The sequence below is a fragment of the Jatropha curcas genome, chromosome 4 (assembly GCF_041381405.1).
Source record: "Jatropha curcas cultivar XTBG-Jc1 chromosome 4, XTBG_Jcur_1.0, whole genome shotgun sequence".
In the NCBI taxonomy this organism is placed as follows: domain Eukaryota; kingdom Viridiplantae; phylum Streptophyta; class Magnoliopsida; order Malpighiales; family Euphorbiaceae; genus Jatropha; species Jatropha curcas.
Window position 1 is genome coordinate 23,479,623 of NC_143154.1, and position 21,606 is coordinate 23,501,228.

Below are 21,606 nucleotides of genomic sequence, written 5' to 3' on the forward strand. Positions count from 1 at the left end.
GCACGTGCACTGCATGTTCGGTCTAATTTGATATCTAAATTTTACTTTGTGTTTATGCATAAAAAAATTACAATCTTTAATATCTAGTCAATTATTTCGTATATTTAAACTTTAACTTGTAATCTAAGATATAAGTTGGTTTAACTTTATTTTTATAATATTTACTATTGTTTATTTTAATAAAAAAATTATTATTATTGTTTATTTTATTATTGAAGGAATATTTTCTTTTTTAATTTTTTTCAAATTATTATGAATCTTTTTGATTTTCAGATTTATGGATATTTTTATAGAAAAATAATTATTTCATCAGTGCGCTAAGTTTTGCCTCCATCTCATTAAATAGTCATTCTATCCATTTTCCTATGTTTTTGCCGTTAAAATATGAAAAAAAGATTGAAATACCCTTAAATACCATCCCTTCTTCCATTTAAAACTCAAACTAAAGACTCAACTGAATTCAACCGAACACTGTTCAAGAAAAGGATGCTTTGCTTACAAAGAAGAGAGAGAGAGAGTGATACATTGGGTCTTCTTGAAGCCTGCAAACCAGACAGAGGGGGATGTAATTTTACTGATAAATAAAACGATGGTGAAAGAGGAAAATGACAACCGTTAATTACTTGTGCATATGCAATATATGGCAATGGAGCTACTATTGACATCACATGATATATTACCTACGGCTTGCTCTTAGGAGTGTGGTTTGTACGGAGAGAATGGAAGCGGATTGGGTAGCCATGAATTTTGAATTATCCATAATCGTCTCCGCTTAAAATTTTATTATCCGTATCTATTTTAAATCGATTTAAATATCCATTGAAGTACCCGTATTCAAATTTGTTTAAAATTTTATTATTGTATCTGTTCAAAACCCGTTTAAAGTACCATTTAAACGAATAGAGTATCCGTCAATTTTAAACTATATAAACTCAAACGTATTTAAAATGCTAATAAATGGGTGGGGTACCCGCGGTGCCCATGGCCAAAACAGTTTATTATAGCGGATACCCAGAGACTAATACCCGTACCCTACCCGCATTCGTTACGGATAATAATTTCATTATCCGTATCTGTCTAAAATCCATTTATAACTATCTACACCCTCATTAAATAGATTGGAGCGAAGCAGATATTCTAAAATACCCGTCTCATTCCTATCTCTAACTATGTAAAATCATGAGAACGTAACTAGGATATGTTTTGCTATAAGATGAAGGTTATCATTCTTTTCGCATTAATGCAAATCTAATCAAGGCCACGTTATTCAAATTGAAAACTTATTTCACAGAAAAACAAAAACTACAAAAAATTACATGATTATATTTACGCTCTGTTCGATAAAATTAGCTGTTAACTGCTTTAGTAGTATCTAAAAGCTAAGTTTGTACATGAGTTAACTTTTTTTAAAATACTATCTTAATCTCAAAAATTAGTTCAATAATTTGAGGTTACTGCAGCAAAATAAGACCCTTTATTTTCTAGTATATAATAGAAAGAGGAGAAGAAGAAAGTGCGAGTTTGAGAATCAGAGAGGTAAGACATGGAGATAGAGAGGAGAGATCCTTCCATCGAATCAGTAGGTTAAAGAATGTCACTTATGTATTCAAGCTTAAATGCAAAAATAGGGTGTTTTGCTTGTTTTAATTATGATGGTTAAGCTAACCCATGTACTAGAGTGAATCCCGTAATTAATATTTTTATTATTCAATTAAGTGTAATTTTGAAATTAGGGTATAATTAAAACGAAAAGTGCAATTTGGAGTACACAAAGAACAAATGCATTTTAGGGGAAAATGGAACAATTCGAAACAGTCAGAGGAAAAAAATGATTTAGCCTAGCATATTTATGATAGTGTTAGTAAAAATTTTTATCATGCTTTTATCAACTATCAAATATTTATGATGGTAGTACATTTATTTATATATTTATTAATTCTTATTAATATGCAGATATTAATGTATTTGTAGTGCAACACTTGGCCGAAATAAGTTAATTAAATTTCTTGATTTTGATGCTAACAAAGGTCCAATAAATTTCTAGTTTATCCCTTAAAACTGATTAAGAATTGAAGATCAAACCATGAAGTATATAATTAACACATCTTTATATTAATTAGGAAATATTCCTATATCAAATTTATTTCTAAACTTACCTCATATTTTTTTTGGATTCATAGATAAGTCGAAAAGAATTAAAATTCATCATGACATGTGAAATAATTAGCTGGGATAGCTCGGGGTGAGTATGAAATTCGGTTCGAATCAAACTAAATTGATATAACAGATTATTTTTTAGTAAAAAAAATCGAAAGTGTGCATTTTCCTGGGAAACTAATAGGAAAAAAAAAGGGGAAATTTGAACACGTTTTCCAAGAAAACTGTTTTCTTGGAAAAATTTTCTGAAAAACTAACGCCTTTTTCCCACAAATGAACAAGGCCAAACATCTCTCAGTTCAGTTTTCCTTGCAACCTAGAAGAGACTACTGAAATGGAAAATGTGCAACCATTAAAAAGTTACCATTTATAAGCATACACAACGATGAGACAAAGAAAGAGTTGACGTGAAGATGGAAGCTTAGATTTCTTGATTTGTTTCTTACAATCACGGAAAGAAAAGAATAATAATATTTCCTTTTTAACCAATAATCTCTCCTTAGCACATACATTATTACTTCTTTTCTCTTCTTTTTCTGTTCTTTTCTTTTCCTTTGTCACCTCAAGTAATGTTCTTTCTCCTCTGGCACTCTCCTCTGCTGGACTCATTTTCTCCCAAAGGAAAGAAATCTAAATTCAATTCCAATCAATTGATTTCATCAAAAGCAAACTTACATACACTGAACACGTATCTGCATGTAGTCCTCCAATCCATTGCTTTATAAATTCAGAAACACTTCAAATGACAAATCATAATGGAGTTTAAATTTCATTTACAGTCCTTAAATTTTATTTGCTAGCATTCAAATGGCTTCTTCAGCACCAACCTTAAAGCGTTCAAACTCTATCTCCGACAGTATACCGGAGGCGTTGAGGCAACGCCGGTATCATATTAAGAAGTGTTTCTCCAAGTTCGTGCAAAAGGGAAGAAGGATAATGAAACTTCAACATCTTTTAGATGAAATGGAGAATGTGATAGATGATAAGTTTGAAAGAACTAAGGTATTAGAAGGTTTGCTAGGATACATTTGGTTCTCTACTCAGGTACGTGTCTTCCCTTTGTTTCATAATCATAGGATAACAAAAAGTTCTCTGAGAAAAATTGCATTCCAATTTGCAGGAAGCAGTTGTTAATCCTCCATATGTAGCTTTTGCAATGAGACCAAGTCCTGGGTTCTGGGAACATGTTAAAGTTAACTCTGCTGATCTCGCTGTTGAACCAATCACCGCCACAGAATACTTGAAATTCAAAGAAATGATATTTGATGAGACTTGGTATATATATCTCTCTTTGGTCTTGTAAAACATGAAAAGGAAAACAATTAATTAAATTCACTTATATACATAATATAATCTTTGAAACTGCAGGGCTAATGATGTAAATTCATTGGAAGTGGATTTTGGAGCATTTGATGCATCAATGCCTCGCTTGACTTTATCTTCTTCCATTGGGAATGGAATCAATTTCGTTTCAAAGTTCATAACTTCAAAGTTGAGTGGACGCTTGGAGAATGCTCAGCCTCTTGTGGATTACTTGTTATCACTTAACCATCAAGGAGAAGTAATAATCATATTCTTTTTGTTAAAACAAACAACAGTAGAGAATTTACAGATTAAATCTTATGAGATTGATAGAGAATTCCAGCACGTATTTCATTGAAGAATACTACAGAATTTATACAAGAATGGAAATAACAAACTTCCTATTTAGAAGCCACTCATAAGGTGGATAAAAACTGAATAAAAAATCTGCAACTAAGAGCTAAAAAATAGCCACTAACTTAAGCCACTAACTTAAGCCACTAACTCCACCATTTGATGCTGTAAAAAAAAAAGAAATAACAGAAAAATATTAACAGTATGCTGGAACTGAAATGCCAGAAATCTAACACTCCTCCTTGGCATTTCGGTGACAAACACCAATTCTTTGTCTCAAGTCTTCAAATCTCTCCTTAGGAATGGCCTTGGTAAAAATGTCTGCAAGCTGATTTTCAGATGAGCAATGTACAAGTAGCACTTCGTTAGATTGTTGAACTTCTCTGATAAAATGAAACTTAATTTTGATATGTTTCGTTCGACCATGAAACACTGGGTTTTTGGAGATTGAAACTGCCGAAATATTATCACACATGATCTTTGTAGCTTCTGTCTGCTCACACTGCAAATCTTTTAGCATCTTCCTTAGCCAAATAGCCTGGTTTACAGCAGAGGCAGCAGCAATGTACTCTGCTTCTGCTGTTGATTGAGCTGTAGTTTCTTGTTTTTTTGAGCTCCAACTGAAAAAACTTGTGCCCAATGAAAATGCCTTTTTCAGCCCTGTTGTCTAGCTTGCTTCTTTTTGATTCAGATACTTGATAATAACATATACACCCAAAGATTCTGATATGGTGTACAGTTGGCTTGTGGTCATACCAAGCTTCATAAGGAGTCTTGTCTTGCAAAGCTTTTGTGGGAAGTCTATTTAATAAATAGACAGAAGTATTGACTGCCTCTGCCCAGAATTGGTTTGGCATTTGTTTCTCAATTAAAAGACACCTGGCCATCTCCATTATTGTCCTATTCTTCCTTTCAGACACCCCATTTTGTTGCGGAGTGTAAGGTACAGTCATTTGATGTTCAATGCCTGTACTTTTACAAAATTCAGCAAACTGGCGAGAAGTATATTCTCCTCCATTGTCAGATCTTAAAGCTTTAATTTTAAGATTACATTGATTCTCTACTAAAGCTTTAAATTGTTTAAACATATCAAAGACTTCACTTTTGAGTTTAATGAAATAAACCCAACACATCCTGGTGCAGTCATCAATAAATAGGAGAAAATAATTGTTACCACTCAAGGACTTGGTTGTCATCGGACCACACACATCAGTGTGGACGAGTTGAAGTTTCTGATTTGCCCTCCATGCCTGATTTGTTTGAAATGGTAGCTTCGATTGCTTCCCTTGCTGACAGATCTCACAAACTTGAGTATCATAGGAAATTTCAGGCATATCTTCCACCAGACCCTTATTGTTCATTTCAGCAATTGTTCTTTGATTGAAATGTCCAAGCCTTTTATGCCACAAGTTTGTAATTGAATGCGAAGCACTTGTGTAAGCTTGCTCAGCTGCTGATTTTGTTAAGACAGCCACTAATCCTCTTCCTTTGACTTCTAGGAATTCTCCATTTCCCACCTTTACTTTGGATTTGTAGGTATCATCAAGAGTCCTGAACATCTCTGCATCATTGCACAAGTGATGAGTGCAGCCGCTGTCGATAAGCCATGCATCAGAGAAGTCATTCATTGAGAAGCAAGTAACTGCAAAAAGTTGCTCCTCCTGTGCATTATTTTCGTCTGCCATTTGAGCTTGAGAAGGTTTTGAGCCTCTGTTTTTGGATTTGCAGACTTTGGATACATGCCCAACCTGCTTACAACTGCCACATACAGCATCAGGCCTCCACCAGCAATATTTCTCAAGATGTGTTGTTTTTTTGCAATGTTTGCAAGAAGGAAACGATTTCTTTGAACTTTCACTGCTATTTCCAGCATCGTGCTTGCCCTTATTTTTCTGGTTGGGATGATGTTTCCCCTTACTAGAGTTTTGCTTTTGCATAGAGAAAGCTCCTTCGGTGAATCTCTCCTGCCTCATATTCCTTCTTTGCTCTTGCGCTTGAAGGGCACTCATTAGTTCACCTAATGAAATCGTACATAGGTCCTTGGACTCTTCAAGAGAAGAAATCTTGGATTCAAACCTCTCTGGAAGAGTCACAAGAACTTTCTCCACAATTCTTGTATCTGAGAAATCTTCACCAAGCAATCTTATGTTATTAACAATCAAAGAAATTCGATCGGCATACTTACTGATTGTTTCATCCTCCAACATGTTCAACGACTCAAATTCCCTTTTCAAGTTCAAAACTTGCATTTGACGTGTTCTATCACTGCCTTGGTATTCTTCCTTCAACCTGTCCCAAGCCTCCTTTGCAGTTTTGCAAGCCATAATTCGGTAGAACACAGAATCTGCTACTGAATTTTGAATAACTGACTTGGCTCTAGATTTCTTTGCTTTTTCTTCACTGTTGGATTTGATTTGTGCTAAGGTGGGGTTTGCTGGTAGAGCAGGAATTGGTTTATCCTCTGTTACAGATTCCCAGAGATCAAAGGCTTCCAAAAAAGCTTGCATCTTCACTGACCAAATGTGATAATTTTGACCAGTTAAGATGATAGGCGGGTTTAAAGATTGGCTGCTGGATGCCATTTGGAGTTTTGGATTAAAAAAACTTTGGTTGTAGTTTGGTCCCGTAAGATAAACTGCTCTGATACCACTGTTAAAACAAACAACAGTAGAGAATTTACAGATTAAATCTTATGAGATTGATAGAGAATTCCAGCATGTATTTCATTGAAGAATACTGCAGAATTTATACAAGAATGGAAATAACAAACTTCCTATTTAGAAGCCACTCATAAGGTGGATAAAAACTGAATAAAAAATCTGCAACTAAGAGCTGAAAAACAGCCACTAACTTAAGCCACTAACTCCACCATTTGATGCTGTAAAAAAAAAAGAAATAACAGAAAAATATTAACAGTATGCTGGAACTGAAATGCCAGAAATCTAACACTTTTTACATATACATATATAATTAGAACCCAAATCTAGGGAGAAGAAGAAAAATGAACACGAGTTACTGCTATAATTTCTCTAATTTTCTTTCTGTTGCAGAAACTTATGATCAATGACAACCTTAACACTGTTACAAAGCTTCAGATGGCACTTATTGTCGCTGAAGTGTACCTCTCAGGACTTGACAAGGACACCCCATATCAGAATTTCGAACTAAGGTAAATGCTATACTACGTACGCATTTGATTATACTAAGTCCATCAAGCTTATATGGTATTCCAATTAATTTTCAACAGGCTAAATTCCAGGTGATTGAAATGCTTTACCACTTAATTGAATACATTTGCAATGGAATATATTTGGCTTATTTTGCTAATCAAAGTACACAATATTTTTGCAGCTTCAAAGAGTGGGGTTTTGAGAAGGGATGGGGTAATACAGCAGAAAGAGTTAAAGAAACAATGAGATCACTCTCAGAAGTACTTCAAGCTCCAGATCCAATTAACATGGAAAAATTCTTTAGCAGAGTGCCAACAATTTTCAATGTTGTTATTTTTTCTCCTCGTGGGTACTTTGGACAAGCAAATGTTCTTGGCTTGCCTGATACTGGTGGCCAGGTATATGCATCTCTTTCTATTCCTTAATGCTTCATAAAAAGTACTCCACATGTGTTTGATATGTTCATAAGCAAAATTTTTGCTACTCCAAAACAGGTAGTGTACATTCTAGACCAAGTGAAAGCTTTGGAAGAAGAGTTGCTTCTCAGGATTAAGCAACAAGGGCTTAATGTGAAACCTAAAATTATAGTTGTAAGTTAAACTATAATTACCTCTCAAGTTATAGTAAGACTACATGAGAAAAATTGGAACAATGAAATGAATTTTTCATTTATTTGATTCTCTAAAACAGGTTACGCGACTAATTCCTGAGGCGCGCGGAACTACGTGCAATCAAGAACTGGAATCAATTAATGGCACAAAGCACTCTAACATCCTTAGAGTGCCATTTACCTTTGAAGATAGGGTTCTACGCCAATGGGTTTCTCGTTTCGATATCTATCCATATCTTGAGAAGTTTACGCAGGCATGTTCTGACCTTTATATGAGTTATTGATTTTTGAATGTTTAATGCATTTTACTTATTATTCTATGTTCTCTTTTGTACCTTCAGGATGTTGCAGCGAAGGTATTAGACCTTATGGATGGAAAACCAGATCTCATCATTGGAAACTATACTGATGGGAATTTAGCAGCAACTCTTATGGCTAACAAACTTGGAATAACTCAGGTTTCTTATTTTTACTTGAATCCATACCAAATTGATCGATTGTTCAAACTTCCTCAAACCAAATGATATATATATACTAATTGAAAATGCTTTTGATATGAGGCAACTATTGCACATGCTTTGGAGAAGACAAAGTATGAAGATTCAGACATCAAGTGGAAAGAATTAGACCCTAAGTATCACTTCTCATGCCAATTCATAGCTGATACAATTGCAATGAATGCAGCAGATTTTGTCATAGCAAGCACATACCAGGAGATTGCAGGAAGGTTCGAAACTATAGCCATATCCCTTTTTCTCATAATACTCTACTAAACATAACCTTATCAAACAATCTGATAAGAATTGAAGTGATGTATTAGAAATAGAGAACATGAACACTCATAAAAATTGTGTTAAAAAATCTTGTTAATTCCTTGCTAAAATTAAAGATTCTCTCTTTGCAGCAAAGACAGACCTGGGCAATATGAGAGCCATGCTGCATTTACACTACCAGGGCTCTGCAGAATTGTTTCTGGCATTAATGTCTTTGATCCAAAATTCAACATAGCTGCACCTGGAGCTGACCAATCTGTCTATTTCCCATACACTGAGAAACAGAAAAGATTCACACAATTCAATTCTGCCATTGAAGAACTACTGTACAGTAGAGAGGAAAATGGAGAGCACATGTTAGTATTAGACATAAAACATTTACATTTCGCTTCCAGAATGGCCTAATTTTTAAATTATCTGACATTTGATTCTTATATGATTTTCAAACCAGTGGCTATCTAGCAGACAACAGGAAACCTATTATCTTCTCTATGGCAAGGCTTGACATAGTAAAGAACCTAACAGGACTAACTGAGTGGTATGGACAGAACAAGAGGCTGCGAAATTTGGTTAATCTTGTAATAGTCTTTGATCCTACAAAATCAAAATACAGAGAAGAAATGGCTGAAATTGGGAAAATGCATGCATTAATAGAAAAATATCAACTGAGGGGCCAGTTCAGATGGATAGCAGCACAAACAGATGGGCAGAGAAATGGGGAACTTTATCGCTGTATTGCAGACACGAAGGGAGCTTTTGTTCAACCAGCTCTTTATGAAGCATTTGGACTTGCTGTTATTGAGGCAATGAACTGTGGCTTGCCCACTTTCGCAACCAATCAAGGTGGTCCGGCTGAAATAATTATCGATGGAGTTTCGGGCTTCCTTATTGATCCTAATGATGGAGATGGGTCAAGTAATAAAATTGCTGACTTCTTTGAGAAATGTAAAACTGGTATTGGATACTGGAATAAGTTCTCAGAAGATGGATTGAAACGCATAAATGAATGGTAAATACTTCCCATTTCCTCAATAGTTTCAATTGCAGGGCTATATCATCATTTTTTTTTTTTTTTGAATCATTAGTGACTTTATTTTGCAGCTACACTTGGAAGATCTATGCAAATAAGGTATTGAATATGGGTTCCATGTACACTTTCTGGAGACAGCTGAACAAGGAACAGAAGCTAGCAAAACAAAGATATATCCAAATGTTCTATAATCTCCAAGTCAGGAGACTGGTATGACCATTATTACTATAATGAAATTTCAAGCTAAAAAAAAAAAAAAAGAAACAATACTTCAATAGTTCACTTGAACTTTCACTTGTTCCTAATGTTCTATTTAATTTCAGGTAAAGAATGTGCCAATCCCAACAGAAGAAGCTTTTCAGCAGCAAACATAGCAAAAGACTGTAAACAAAACACCATCAAGGCAAGTAACTTAATTCACCAGTCACCACCGTCCCTTTCTTGATATGAAGTTATGAAGAAAGTTTGTCTTACGGAAGCTAATATACATTTTTTTTTTTTTTTTTGGCTTGTGCAGTACCTGACGCAGTCAGTCTAGATTGCAAAGGTAAGAGTAGAACGTCAAAAAATGATTATTATTTGGATTCTCCAAGAAAGCAAATAAAATTATCTTTGATCTATATATTTGTAAACGAGGCAGACTGGTTGTAATTTATGCAAATAAAATATGCAAATAATTTATTATTTGTAATTTATTATTCATAATTGCAAGTAATCCACAGTTTATTCTTATGCAAATTATTGGATTGCATATTTTTTAGGAATTAATTGATTATTCCTATTTAATAAACGACAACACTTTGACGAAAGTTAAAGCTAATTCCTCAACTACCCTTATATATAAGTTACATTTACAGTAATTTACATAAACAACGGGATAATTATAACTTTTTAGTGTCTGAACTTGCTATTTTTTTCTATTTTAGTCGAGGTTATCAGTTGGGCGTATAAATTTTTTTTAAAAATTTGATTTTAGTGTCAGGATTTACAGGTGACATGACTGTATAATTATGAGACTCATTCTTTCACATGTGGCAGATGAGGAGCTCCAAATCTGATTATCATACAAAATCCACGTGGACATGCTATCATATTCCCTAATTTGCCCTTTAAAACACCCAATGCCCTGTTGAGGTCCTCACTTTTCAACATATCCATTGTGCCTCAAACATTAAATTTCAATGTTGTTCATTTTGCGTTTTAGATTTTGATTCAAACCCACAAAATCTTATTTGCATTATTTATTTTCATTTTAAAAAAACTCTCCATTCATCTACTTCTTGAAGTATCAAGCGTTTCGTGATTGAATGTTTCCATGACTGACAAATAAAATTTTATAATTAAACAAAAAAAAATTTAGCAGAAACAAGAAGCAAATTAATAGACTATATGATTTAAAATTTATTTCAATCGAGTAAAAATAAATTTCGTGGGACATTCTCAAGATCATTGCTTCATATATGACTAGTACAAGAAAAAATAGAGGAAAATAAAATTAATAAAATGAAAATTAGGATTATATGGATTCATTAATACCAAAATTACCAATAAATCACGAAATCTAAGCAATAAAATAGGCTAACCTATAGTTTCACTGACTCCAAATCAATTAAAATCAATTATTTGATTTATCATCCTCCATTAAATAAAATAAGAAAAAGGAAAATAAAAAGTTGAAGGAGAAGAATCAAGACGATATAGTATTGCTTTTTAATATTATCATTTCACAGCAACGAGCTCCGGCGATAGCATGGCTGATTCTCCTGCTACCAAAAGGAATTCCCAAAGGCCTACCTGTTATCTTTCTGATCTCTCTCTTTATTTTTTTATTTTTTATCATTTGGGTTTTAATTTTCATTATTCTTTATACTTTTTTTTTTCTTTTTAAATCTGAGATTTATCTTCCTATCTATTATTCATTATGCTTCTGTTCTTGGATTCAGATTCTCAATTCACACAACAACAGCTTCCTGCTTGGAAACCAATTCTAACTCCAGGATGGGTAATATGGTTTTAAATATTATTATTAAAACACATATTTAAGCCTCTGAACTTTTTTTGAATTTCGCCTATCAAACCCTTTAATTTTTATTTCAGATAGATTTAATCCAAGTCACTAATGGCAATAATAAAAAAATAAGGAAGAGCTTAATTTAACAAAAATAAGGAAAATCTCAATCAAATCCAATGCAAATGCATGTTTAATAAACATGATTATTAATCTCTAATGCCTAGCTAAATAAAGGCTTGACAAAAATAAAAATTCAGGGGGGCTTAATGTCGACAAGGGAGCTTAATGACAAATTTGATGAATTCAAAAACCTAAATATGCATATTTTCTTCTTATTATTATTATTTTTGACTTTTACTTTGTTTTTCCTTGTATTCAGATCATTACAACATTTGTATTTGTTGGCATTATCTTCATACCTATTGGTCTGGCTTCCATGTTTGCATCAGAACATGTAACATATTTTATTTTCTATGAAATTTTTACTATTTTGCAATATTTAGACTGTGTTCGGCAATATATTTTTAAGTAGCTTTTAGCATTTTGTGCGGCTAAAAAACAGCTAATATTACAGAACATACCCTTAGTAAAATGTCACTAACAAAGTTCTAACTTTTTCTCTAGGTGGTGGAAATTGTAGATCGTTATGACGAAGATTGCATTCCTCCTGATTATTCAAATAATAGTCTTGAATACATTCAAAGCAATAAAACTAACAAGACTTGCACCAGGAAATTAACCGTTAGTCCTATTCCTTTTGAGTTATATTTTCTTTTATCTTTTTCACCTTCAATAATTAGACAAGATTCATTTGTTTTAATCAGTAGAGTTCATCCAATTCTTTTCATTTTTCAGGTTCCAAAACAAATGAAAAGTCCAGTTTTTATCTATTACGAGCTTGATAACTTCTATCAGAATCACCGACGGTAAGTAACTATTCTTTCATATTCTTTCATGACCACTCAACTTCACAATTAATTTTAAACTGACTATGAACAATCAATTTCTTTTTATAATTTGGTCATGAAAATTGTATTGAAGTCATTTTTCTATTCAAAATTCATGACAATCTCACACTCACCATGGTTAGGCCTGACCGGTTCATCGAACCAACGATTCTGGTTCAATAAATCAAATCCGAAAAAGATTACAACGAGATAAGCCAGTCTTAAAGTTTTAGTTTTATTACAAAAATGTATTTTACAAAAAGCAGGTCCTGACTAGTGTATTTGATCAATATATAGGGACATAATATTAATTTTTCTTAATTTTAATATCAAAATTTAAATGTTTCAACTAATTATTATGTGAATTTATTTTCAGATATGTAAAAAGTCGAAGTAACAAACAACTACGGCATAGACAAAGTGAGAGCGACACAAGTAGTTGTGGACCTGAATCACTCGCATCAAATAATGCTCCAATTGTTCCTTGTGGCCTTATTGCATGGAGTTTGTTCAACGACACCTATGGATTTTCCCTTAAAGACAAGGCTTTAGATGTTAGCAAAAAAAATATAGCATGGAAAAGTGACCAAGTTTATAAATTTGGGTCTGATGTGTATCCCAAAAATTTCCAAACTGGTGATTTAATTGGAGGTGCAAAACTTAATTCAAGTATACCTGTAAGCATTTTCATTCCTTACTTATTCATTTAAAAAAATTATTTTTTACTTTTTTTCTAATCAGAATTAAGTTCGCTCTAGCCAATTTTTGATATGGTTTTAACCGATTAGGCCATTTTAGACTACTCAATTCTGAAATTGACTATTTCAAGTTAATTTTCGGTTTAATTCCAATCTAAAACCGCATATTGGGGGGTTTAGTATAAAGAAATTTCAACTTTTTCCCTTTTTAGAGGAACTTATTCCTATTTTCTAATGAAGGTTTATTGGTTTTGCATGAAAAAGTTGAATGAACAAATGGATCTTATTGTTTGGATGCGAACAGCTGCATTATCAACTTTCAGAAAACTTTATGGAAGAATAGAAGTGGACCTTGAGCCTAATGATATAATTATAGTTACTATAGAAAATAACTATAATACATATAGCTTTGGAGGTAAAAAGAAGCTTCTTCTTTCAACTACAAGTTGGATGGGAGGGAAAAATGACTTTCTTGGCAAAGCATATCTTATTATAGGTGGATTCTGCTTGTTACTGGCAATAAACTTCATACTTGTATATGTAATGAAGCCCAGGTGAGCTCATTTTATGCCTAATGCATGAATTTGACTTTTGGCTTTTGGCGATTATCCTTGTGATTTCTTAAACTTTGTTGGGAACTTAACATGACTTTTCACTTTCACGTTTCAATAATAACTATGTCTCTTGCTAGAATGAAAAGTGAAAGTGCAGGGTATAATTGAACCTCCACTAATTATTTCATTTTAACGAGAGACATAATTATTATGAAATGTTAAAGTAAAGAGTCATGATTGAACCCTGCATAAATTCAGAAGACTAAGTGTTTGATTTCTAATTGTTAATAAAACAAAACTTAAATTAAAAGAAATTAAAAAAAGTGAAATAATGTTGAGGTTTTTGTATTTTTTTTTTCATGTAAATAATTTTTTGTAGCTCATATGCTAGAATTTTTGTGTTGTTGTAGGGCACTTGGTGATCCATCCCACTTGTCGTGGAATAGAAATCCAGTTGGACATATGACTTAAAACTACTCAACAATCCTCTGCTCATTCCAAATTAAGGCTTGGGAGTACATTTCGAAACATCCATTTTGATGCATGAAAAGCATAAAGCTCTGCAATATATCAACATTATGCAAAAAGGTATTAACTAGTTGTAGCTAGCTTAAATTTTAATATTGCTTTTCTACATTTATTTAATTTTAATATTGCTTTTGTACATTTATATATTTACATATAAACAAGTCTAGTTAGATCTAACATTATATTTCTAGTAGCAGTTAATAATTTTAAACTTTAGTGTATTTTCTCATTCTGAAAAGACAATCCTGACTCCTATCAAAGTCATGTTTTTATAATTGGGTTAATTGTTATTTAATCTTTCGATTATAGTCAATTACACTAGTTAAAACCTCAAATTTTTAAAATTTAATTATCTCATCGCTGTATTATGTTTCCACGCACTAGGTAATTTCACCGTTGGCTTTTCCGTTAAATAGGTGTGATATGTCAACTTTGCCTTTAAAAAAAACATGTACCAATTACTAGGTATGATCACGATTTCAAAACTGTCAGTTTTGGTTTCAAAACCGCCGGTTCGGATTTTGAACCAAAATTAAATTTTATATTTTAAACTTTTTAAAATATTTTTTAAATATTTATAGCTTGAATAAATAATAATAATAAATATTCCAATTGAAAAAACTAAATCAATTTAATAAAAATTCTTAAAAAATACTTTAAAAAACTATAATAAAATAAAAAAAATAATATAAGAGTTTCTTTAAAAAAATGTTTTTCACAATTTGAAACCGAAACTGTTGGTTTTAAACTAAAACCGCTAGTTTTGGTTTTATAAAATACAAAATCGGGACCGAATTTTAAATTTACAGTTTCGATTACGATTTTAAAACGAAAGCTGTTGACTATAGTTTAGTATCGATTTTGGCCGATTCAATTTTGGTTCAGTTCCAAACCGTAGTCATCCTTACCAATTACCATCATCACCCTAGTTTTTTCTTTAGGATTTTAGTATCATCTCCACTTCCCATTTGGTCATTGATCATTTTTCTTTGATTCCTGTCATATGGAGTCTCCACCATGATACCATCATCAATACATCAACCACAATATTAAGCATCTATAAGCAAATTTTATATATTGAGATATTTATCATAATTAATAAATAACTATAATATTTTATGATGGCCTAATAAACGTGTTTTAGACGGTAAGTTGGAAAGCACAATAGTCAACTAGATTCAAAATTTGCTAGAACTTCATGCCAAATCTATACATTACCCTAAAATTATAACAAATTGAAAAATAAAATGCTTGAATTAGCAAATGGACCTTATCATTATTTGAATAGCCACGTATTAAATGTCATAGTTAGAAAATTATAACAAACCGCAGAATTCAGACTGAATTTAATATTTTAACCTTATAGCTATATGCTAGAATACATTAGCAACTACATCAAAATCAAAAGACAACAACCTAAATAGGATCGAATTCAGATCTCAGCCCTCAATATTTTCTATCAAAATGCAAAAACCACAAACAATTGAAAAGAAAAAAAAAAAGAAAGATTTTTACTTATTTTATGAGAGATTATACTGTGTCGATGTGCTTGTGCATACAAACAAAAGCGACAGCATAAACTCTAAATACTCAATTAGATGAGCTATTGTTTACAAATTAAAGGGTCAAAATGACAAAATTTGTGTTCTAACAATGTTTGGTTTTTCTTAAAACATAATTAATTTTCTCTTATGCTCAAATCCCAAATCAAGATGAAAAGTTTATCAAAAACAAATATAAAATATTCATGGACAAGATAGTATTGTAGGCTCCAAAGGAATGGAGATATCTCTATCACACTTGTTAGAATCAATGCTTATAATCCCTTCTCCCTGCACATTCACATAAATCAAATCATTAACTCTAATACTTGGTTTTCATATTGAACAAAAAGTGGGTTTTTTTTTTATTTACCTTTGCAATATTTCTAAAGTATGTTGTTGTATAATTTCCAGTAGGAAATAATGCTTCAATTAGATCTGCTAAAACCAGTTGAGGTTGTGAGACTGCTCCATCAGACCAATCTTCACACGTGGAATTTAGATATAGGGGACAAAAATTAGTAAATTGTCATATTTGCATAGTATGCATACATATCTCCATAAGAAACTTACCAAGAGTGGTTGAATTTTGAACTCTCTTATCATATCTCCATAAGCTTTGATTTGTGAGAAATGCAAAACAAGAACTATCTTCAACATTTACATTTTGAAGGAAGTTTGACTGATTATAGCCAACAGGGTCAACAGTGTATGTTTCATCAATTACTACATCCACAGTCTGTTCAATGTGTAAAAATTTTGAAAGAGAAAAAAAAAATGTCAAAGACAAAATTTCATATGATAAAGGCTGCCTATGAATTTTATCTATGGAAATTAAAATCTATGAATTCTATATGGAATTTAAAAACTCTGCTGAAAAGAAACAACTTACACATAAAATTGCATGCAGATCTTCCAAGTCATCAGGATTTGAGGTGCTATAAGTAATCTTGTTAATGGAGTTGTCAATATTTTCTCCACCTGCATCTTCCACAAACTGTTTTCAAGTTTAATGCATTTCCTTTCCATTACAGGAGGAAGATAAAAAGTAACAACATTTTGATGTTATTACCTTCAACTTATATGTTTCCTTTGTAAAGGACCATATACCCTGCAAAGAAATAGAAAATTCATCAGCATTTTGCACACTGATTTTCTTTTTTCATTAATTAATAGTTCTATTTATTAATTGTCTAAATACTGACATTGTCATACTCCATCCAAGCTACTATTGGCTTGAAGGATCTTGTTGTATTTGCTGCAACCTTAGCCAGACATATGTAGTTCTCTTTAACCTGCAAAACATAAATTCTTCATTGTCAATCTAATATAAGAGAGTAATTTTTATTTCTATTTAATTCTTTAGAAGTTATAAGAACTTACTAAGTAGTTGATAGAACACAATTGTACGAACTATATATTATAATCTCCTGAATTATGTCAAAACTGAACTATATAAAGAACTTACTTTAAAAACCCCATTCCTGTTTATAATGTCATGAAAAGCAATACTTACTCTTCCATATACTTGATTGGCTCTACTCTCAATATTTGCAAAAGCCCCCAAGAACTTTATCCACTCTGCTCTCTGTTGCCAACAAAATTTTTTGATTAAAATCTCAATATTTTCAAATAATAATAATAAGAAGAAGAAAAACAGATATACCTGTAAAGGATTATCCTCTCCAAAAGGAGCAAAATTTGCAAAATTACAGGCCTGTGGTTGATCATTATCACTCACAAAATGGGCTGAAAATGGATAAAACTGTTGTGGGTCACTTCTGTTTATTATTTCTGTTTCTCCTCTTTCATACAATTTCAAGGCACATTCTGAAGCCATGGAGTTTGATGTTATGCCTTTCATACTCCCCAGTAAGCCCAACAGCTGAACAGATATATATATATATATATATATATATATATATATATATATATAATATGGAAATTACCAAACCAAACAACATAAAATGCAAAATTATTTTTTGAAAATAATAAAAAATTTAAGCTGATATATATAGGAAAAGAAAAGGATAACTAAAAGAAGAAATTTTTTATTTTTGAATTCATAAAACTTCAAGTTTAGCTGAATTTGAATATTTAAATATTTTATTTGAGTAACTCATAAATCTAATTAATTATTTATTTTAAATCTATTAATTTTGTAGTATTTTATCTAAAGCAATCATAATCAATAAACTCTCCTTCAAAAAAGAAAAATCATAATCTATAAACTTGAATTTCAACAAACCAAAATTTGAAACCAATATAATTTTTGATAATAATTTCCATCAGTATATATTAATCTCCATTTACATTTCATCCTTTTAGCCTCCTAAAATCAACTCTCATACATTACCTTAAGCTGGAATCTTTTGCCAAACCCAGGAGTCTTTTGCCAAACCCAAATTTGTAATTACAGATTTGACGAAAAAATAATAAAGAATTTTAATCATTCTAAAAAATGTGATGCTTGATTCTGAAAAAAAAAGGTGAATAAAATTTTAAAAATCTAAAATTTTCAAGAATTTATCAACTAATTATAGATATTACTCATATTTTATATAATTTTAACTAAAAGAAGCTGATGATGCTCACCTCGAAAAATGAAACTGCAAATAATAAAAAAAATGCCAGAAAAATAATGAGTTAGATAAAATAACTGCCACAAAATATATTCAAGAACAAAACAAATTAATAATTTTGTAGGAGTGTTGATTACTTAGTTTTTAATATAGAAGTACAAGAAAATCATACTTTCCAATTTTAATAATGGAATTAGATAAAAAAAAATTTAATTAACTATCATATAAAGAATTTAAAATAATTTTTAGGAAATATTTTACCTGGAAAGGAGAAGGTATCAGCAGAAAAGTTTGATAAAGGAATGACAAAAGATTTGATCCTCGATGTGCAATATTTTGTCCTTGTTGCCATCCTTGAGTCGTTCTGTTCATAAATCATAAGGAAATAAATATTAAAATTTGTATTTTTCTTGTATTCTCTTTCAACACCGTAGGCTACTCAATAAGAATAACGCCGAACTCACCAAATTCACCAAATTAGTTATGATCGAGATGACTCGACTGGACATCTTTTACTCTTCAAATAAGTGAAAAGAACAGCTAAAATATACATATTGATAAAATTTAATAAAATTATTAAAAAATAACTATCTTTATGGCCATACTAGTTTAAAATAAGTAAAAGATTAAAAGCTATTTCCCTTTTCTTTGGTTCGGAGGTTGTGGTTGGAAAGGGAATATTTTCGTTCATTATGTGGAAAGTGGAATAGCAAAAAAGAATTATTATGAGTATATTGACTAATATTCTAATTTGTTCGGAAAAATAATTTTAAAATGGGGATTAGGTAATCACATGTATCTCACTAATTAAATTGAAAGAGAGAAAATTTTACTTAATTTAAAACTAGAAATGAAAAAAAAAAAAAAGTTCCCTCTCTTTTGCAAAACCCTTTAAACCCCTCAATGTTTTAAAAAATTAAATAGAATTTAAAATTTTTTAACATCTGCAGTCTGCCTAATCAGATGCAAATTAAACAAAGGAGGAAAAGAAACGAGAGAAAATTAAATTAATAATTTAATAATGGAACGTCTATCTCACAATCATATATGTAGAGAGAAAATTATGAATATTAATTTTTACTTTATAAATATTTTGAATATATTTAAAAAGAAGAAGGAAAGAATTGTAATTTTTACTTTTACAAATATTTCAATATATTAAGAAAAGAAAGAAAGAAAGAAAGAAAGAAAGAAAGAAAGAAAGAGGGAGAAAGTGCAGCAACTTGAACAAAAGGCTTTTTGGGTTCAAAAACTCTGTGTTACTCCCGTGACCGAACAAAAGATGACAAAAAGAAAGAAATCTGTGTCTGTTTGTTGTTAGAATAGTAATGGAAGAGAAATGAAAAGAGAAAACCTGAATAAGGAGGTAGCTCTTGCCATCCATAACATTCTTTATAACTTTGAAAGTCTGTCCATAATATATATGAAAGTTCACTGCATCTTCTATTTTGGATATATTACCCACTTTAACTGTAGAAGAACTACCTTCAACCTCTCCAAACCAACACGTGATCAAGAAACCACCTAGTAAAGACAAGAAAATTTGCACCCAGCAAGACATGGCCAAATCAAGAATCAAGAACCAAGAAAATCAAGAATCCAAGAACAACAAGAAACAAAACCTAGTTCCTATATAATCTTGGAGAAATTACAAGAATCATATATAGAGTGGGCTATAAGAACCAAACCTATATAAAAGAGAAAGCTAGAAGTGAGAAAGCTTTCAACTCTAGGAAGAAGAAATAGTAAGTATGAATGGGGTTTGAAAGAGAATGGAAGGTGGGGTCAATTCAATTCAATTGTTTGTTGGGTAGTGTTAGTTTTGGGTTTTTAACAGTTGGTGACCCGTGAACTTATTTTTATTTATTTTATTTTATTTTATTTTATTTTGCCTTAATTTGTCATTTTCTTTTTATCCCCTTTGCATTTGCTTGTAATTTCTTGCCATTTCTGTTTTGCTTTCTACCCATCCCACATGTGCTCTCCACCACCACCACCACCACTGCCCAGTCATAAGTCATTCTGAATTTGATAAATAAAAACACCAACAATTAGTATTAATAATGATAATTATTAATGATTTATATTAATAACCATGTGCTACATCAATTAATTATGCAATCATTTTTTTGTATTCATTGCCATTCTATTCGTATCTCACTTTGCTTTTACTCAATGTGTTTCTTTAGTTGGAAAATGGGTTTGTTGTTTCAGTTTCGTATATGATTGAAAAGTTTATATCATATGCTTGTGATTTTTTTATTATATTGTAATTTAATTTAAAGGTAAATTTAATTTATAAATAATTGTTTCTATAATTGGGCAATCAAGTGGTGGTCAAATTAGTCTTCTCATTTATGTAAAGAGTGGAAAGTCTCGAATTTGAGTCCTTTTGACCACCGTTGTTTTCACCAATCTAGTGAATTAAGGGGAAGGCTACCCTTTATTTTGTAGCCCATAGTGTTATTCGGCTCGTAAAAGCCTCCAATAAATTAAAAAATATTTCTCTAACTGGTTCAAAATTTAAATTCTGAATAAGCATATTAAGAATATCAATTTTTTATTTCTATTTTCTTAATCTTAAATTAAATATTGATTTTTAACTGAAATTGATAATTGAATTTTTTTTTTTGAACTTGATAATTGAATTTAATATAACATAACATTGTGAGATTATGAATTTAAATTCTAATAAAAAAAGATGTGATATTCAGGATATAAAAATAATAATAAATTAATATTTGAATGATAATAAAAAGAATTATATTTTCTTCTTCCATGAAATCAAAATCCTATTGACTTTTTAGTTATTGTGAGATTGAGTAGCACTTTCATGTTCATCCAGCTGTGAGGCAACTTTTTGTTTACTGCTCTGAACCTAAAGCCTGTGCACAGATTTGCACCAAACCCTAACAATAGCCACCCAAAGATAAATAATTGTTTAATGATAAACATATTGAACAATTAGAAATTTCGAATATAAATAAGTTTAATTTGCGCTCCATTTATTTTTATAAAATAATTTATAAAAAAATATTTTTCATAATTTTCATATTTGGAGCATTGAGGAAAATCAATCAATAAAAAATATTTTTCCGATCAAAGAAAAATTGAATCATTTTTAAGAAAAATAACTTTTCATTCTCAAGAGGAAAACATCTTTCGGATATAAACAAACTTATTTTTCAAGAGGAAAGTATCTTCCGGATATAAACAAACTTACTATTACTTTATAAATTTATATTTTTTAATTTATTAATTATCGATAGCCACTATCAGCAGTCACAATTCACCACTGGTTACCATCACCGACCATCAGTGACTTTCATAATTTATCATTTTTTATATT

At 31.1% G+C, this 21,606-nt stretch overlaps 3 protein-coding genes across 7 annotated transcripts; 2 read left to right on the forward strand and 1 right to left on the reverse strand.

The window, feature by feature from the left end:
* Positions 1–2,744: 2,744 nt before the first annotated feature.
* On the forward strand, positions 2,745–9,812 carry LOC105636179 (sucrose synthase 6). Its single transcript, XM_089719992.1, is given in 13 exon segments — positions 2,745–3,201; positions 3,278–3,432; positions 3,526–3,718; positions 6,864–6,982; positions 7,165–7,381; positions 7,478–7,573; positions 7,674–7,847; positions 7,935–8,051; positions 8,154–8,320; positions 8,498–8,722; positions 8,818–9,375; positions 9,468–9,606; positions 9,720–9,812. Coding segments are annotated over 13 exon segments (2,490 nt in total). The 5' UTR covers positions 2,745–2,964.
* Positions 9,813–11,032: 1,220 nt separating this feature from the next.
* On the forward strand, positions 11,033–14,316 carry LOC105636180 (ALA-interacting subunit 3). 3 transcript variants are annotated; one of them, XM_020680127.3, is made up of 8 exons: positions 11,033–11,192; positions 11,340–11,398; positions 11,787–11,861; positions 12,032–12,148; positions 12,263–12,333; positions 12,731–13,031; positions 13,317–13,606; positions 14,017–14,316. In XM_020680127.3, the coding sequence occupies exons 1-8, from the start codon at positions 11,147–11,149 to the stop codon at positions 14,075–14,077; spliced, it is 1,020 nt and encodes a 339-aa protein (XP_020535786.2). In that variant the 5' UTR covers positions 11,033–11,146; the 3' UTR covers positions 14,078–14,316. The 3 variants fall into 3 exon arrangements, with proteins under 3 accessions (XP_020535786.2, XP_037492118.1, XP_089576624.1); XM_037636190.2 differs by lacking the exon at positions 11,787–11,861; XM_089720498.1 differs by lacking the exon at positions 14,017–14,316 and having other exon boundaries at positions 13,317–13,610.
* Positions 14,317–15,617: 1,301 nt separating this feature from the next.
* Positions 15,618–20,062, reverse strand: LOC105636139 (plant/protein). Of its 3 annotated transcripts, XM_037636404.2 has the most exons (12): positions 19,946–20,062; positions 19,612–19,781; positions 18,519–18,621; positions 18,271–18,284; positions 17,342–17,560; positions 17,192–17,263; positions 16,881–16,970; positions 16,748–16,786; positions 16,568–16,672; positions 16,249–16,414; positions 16,049–16,158; positions 15,618–15,966 (listed from the first exon to the last, which is right to left on the reverse strand). In XM_037636404.2, exons 2-12 carry the CDS (start codon positions 19,639–19,641, stop codon positions 15,880–15,882), a joined length of 1,035 nt encoding a protein of 344 aa, XP_037492332.1. In that variant the 5' UTR covers positions 19,642–19,781; positions 19,946–20,062; the 3' UTR covers positions 15,618–15,879. The 3 variants fall into 3 exon arrangements, with proteins under 3 accessions (XP_037492332.1, XP_012074710.1, XP_020535761.1); XM_012219320.4 differs by having other exon boundaries at positions 19,612–20,037; XM_020680102.3 differs by lacking the exons at positions 19,612–19,781; positions 19,946–20,062 and adding an exon at positions 18,722–19,353.
* Positions 20,063–21,606: the final 1,544 nt, after the last annotated feature.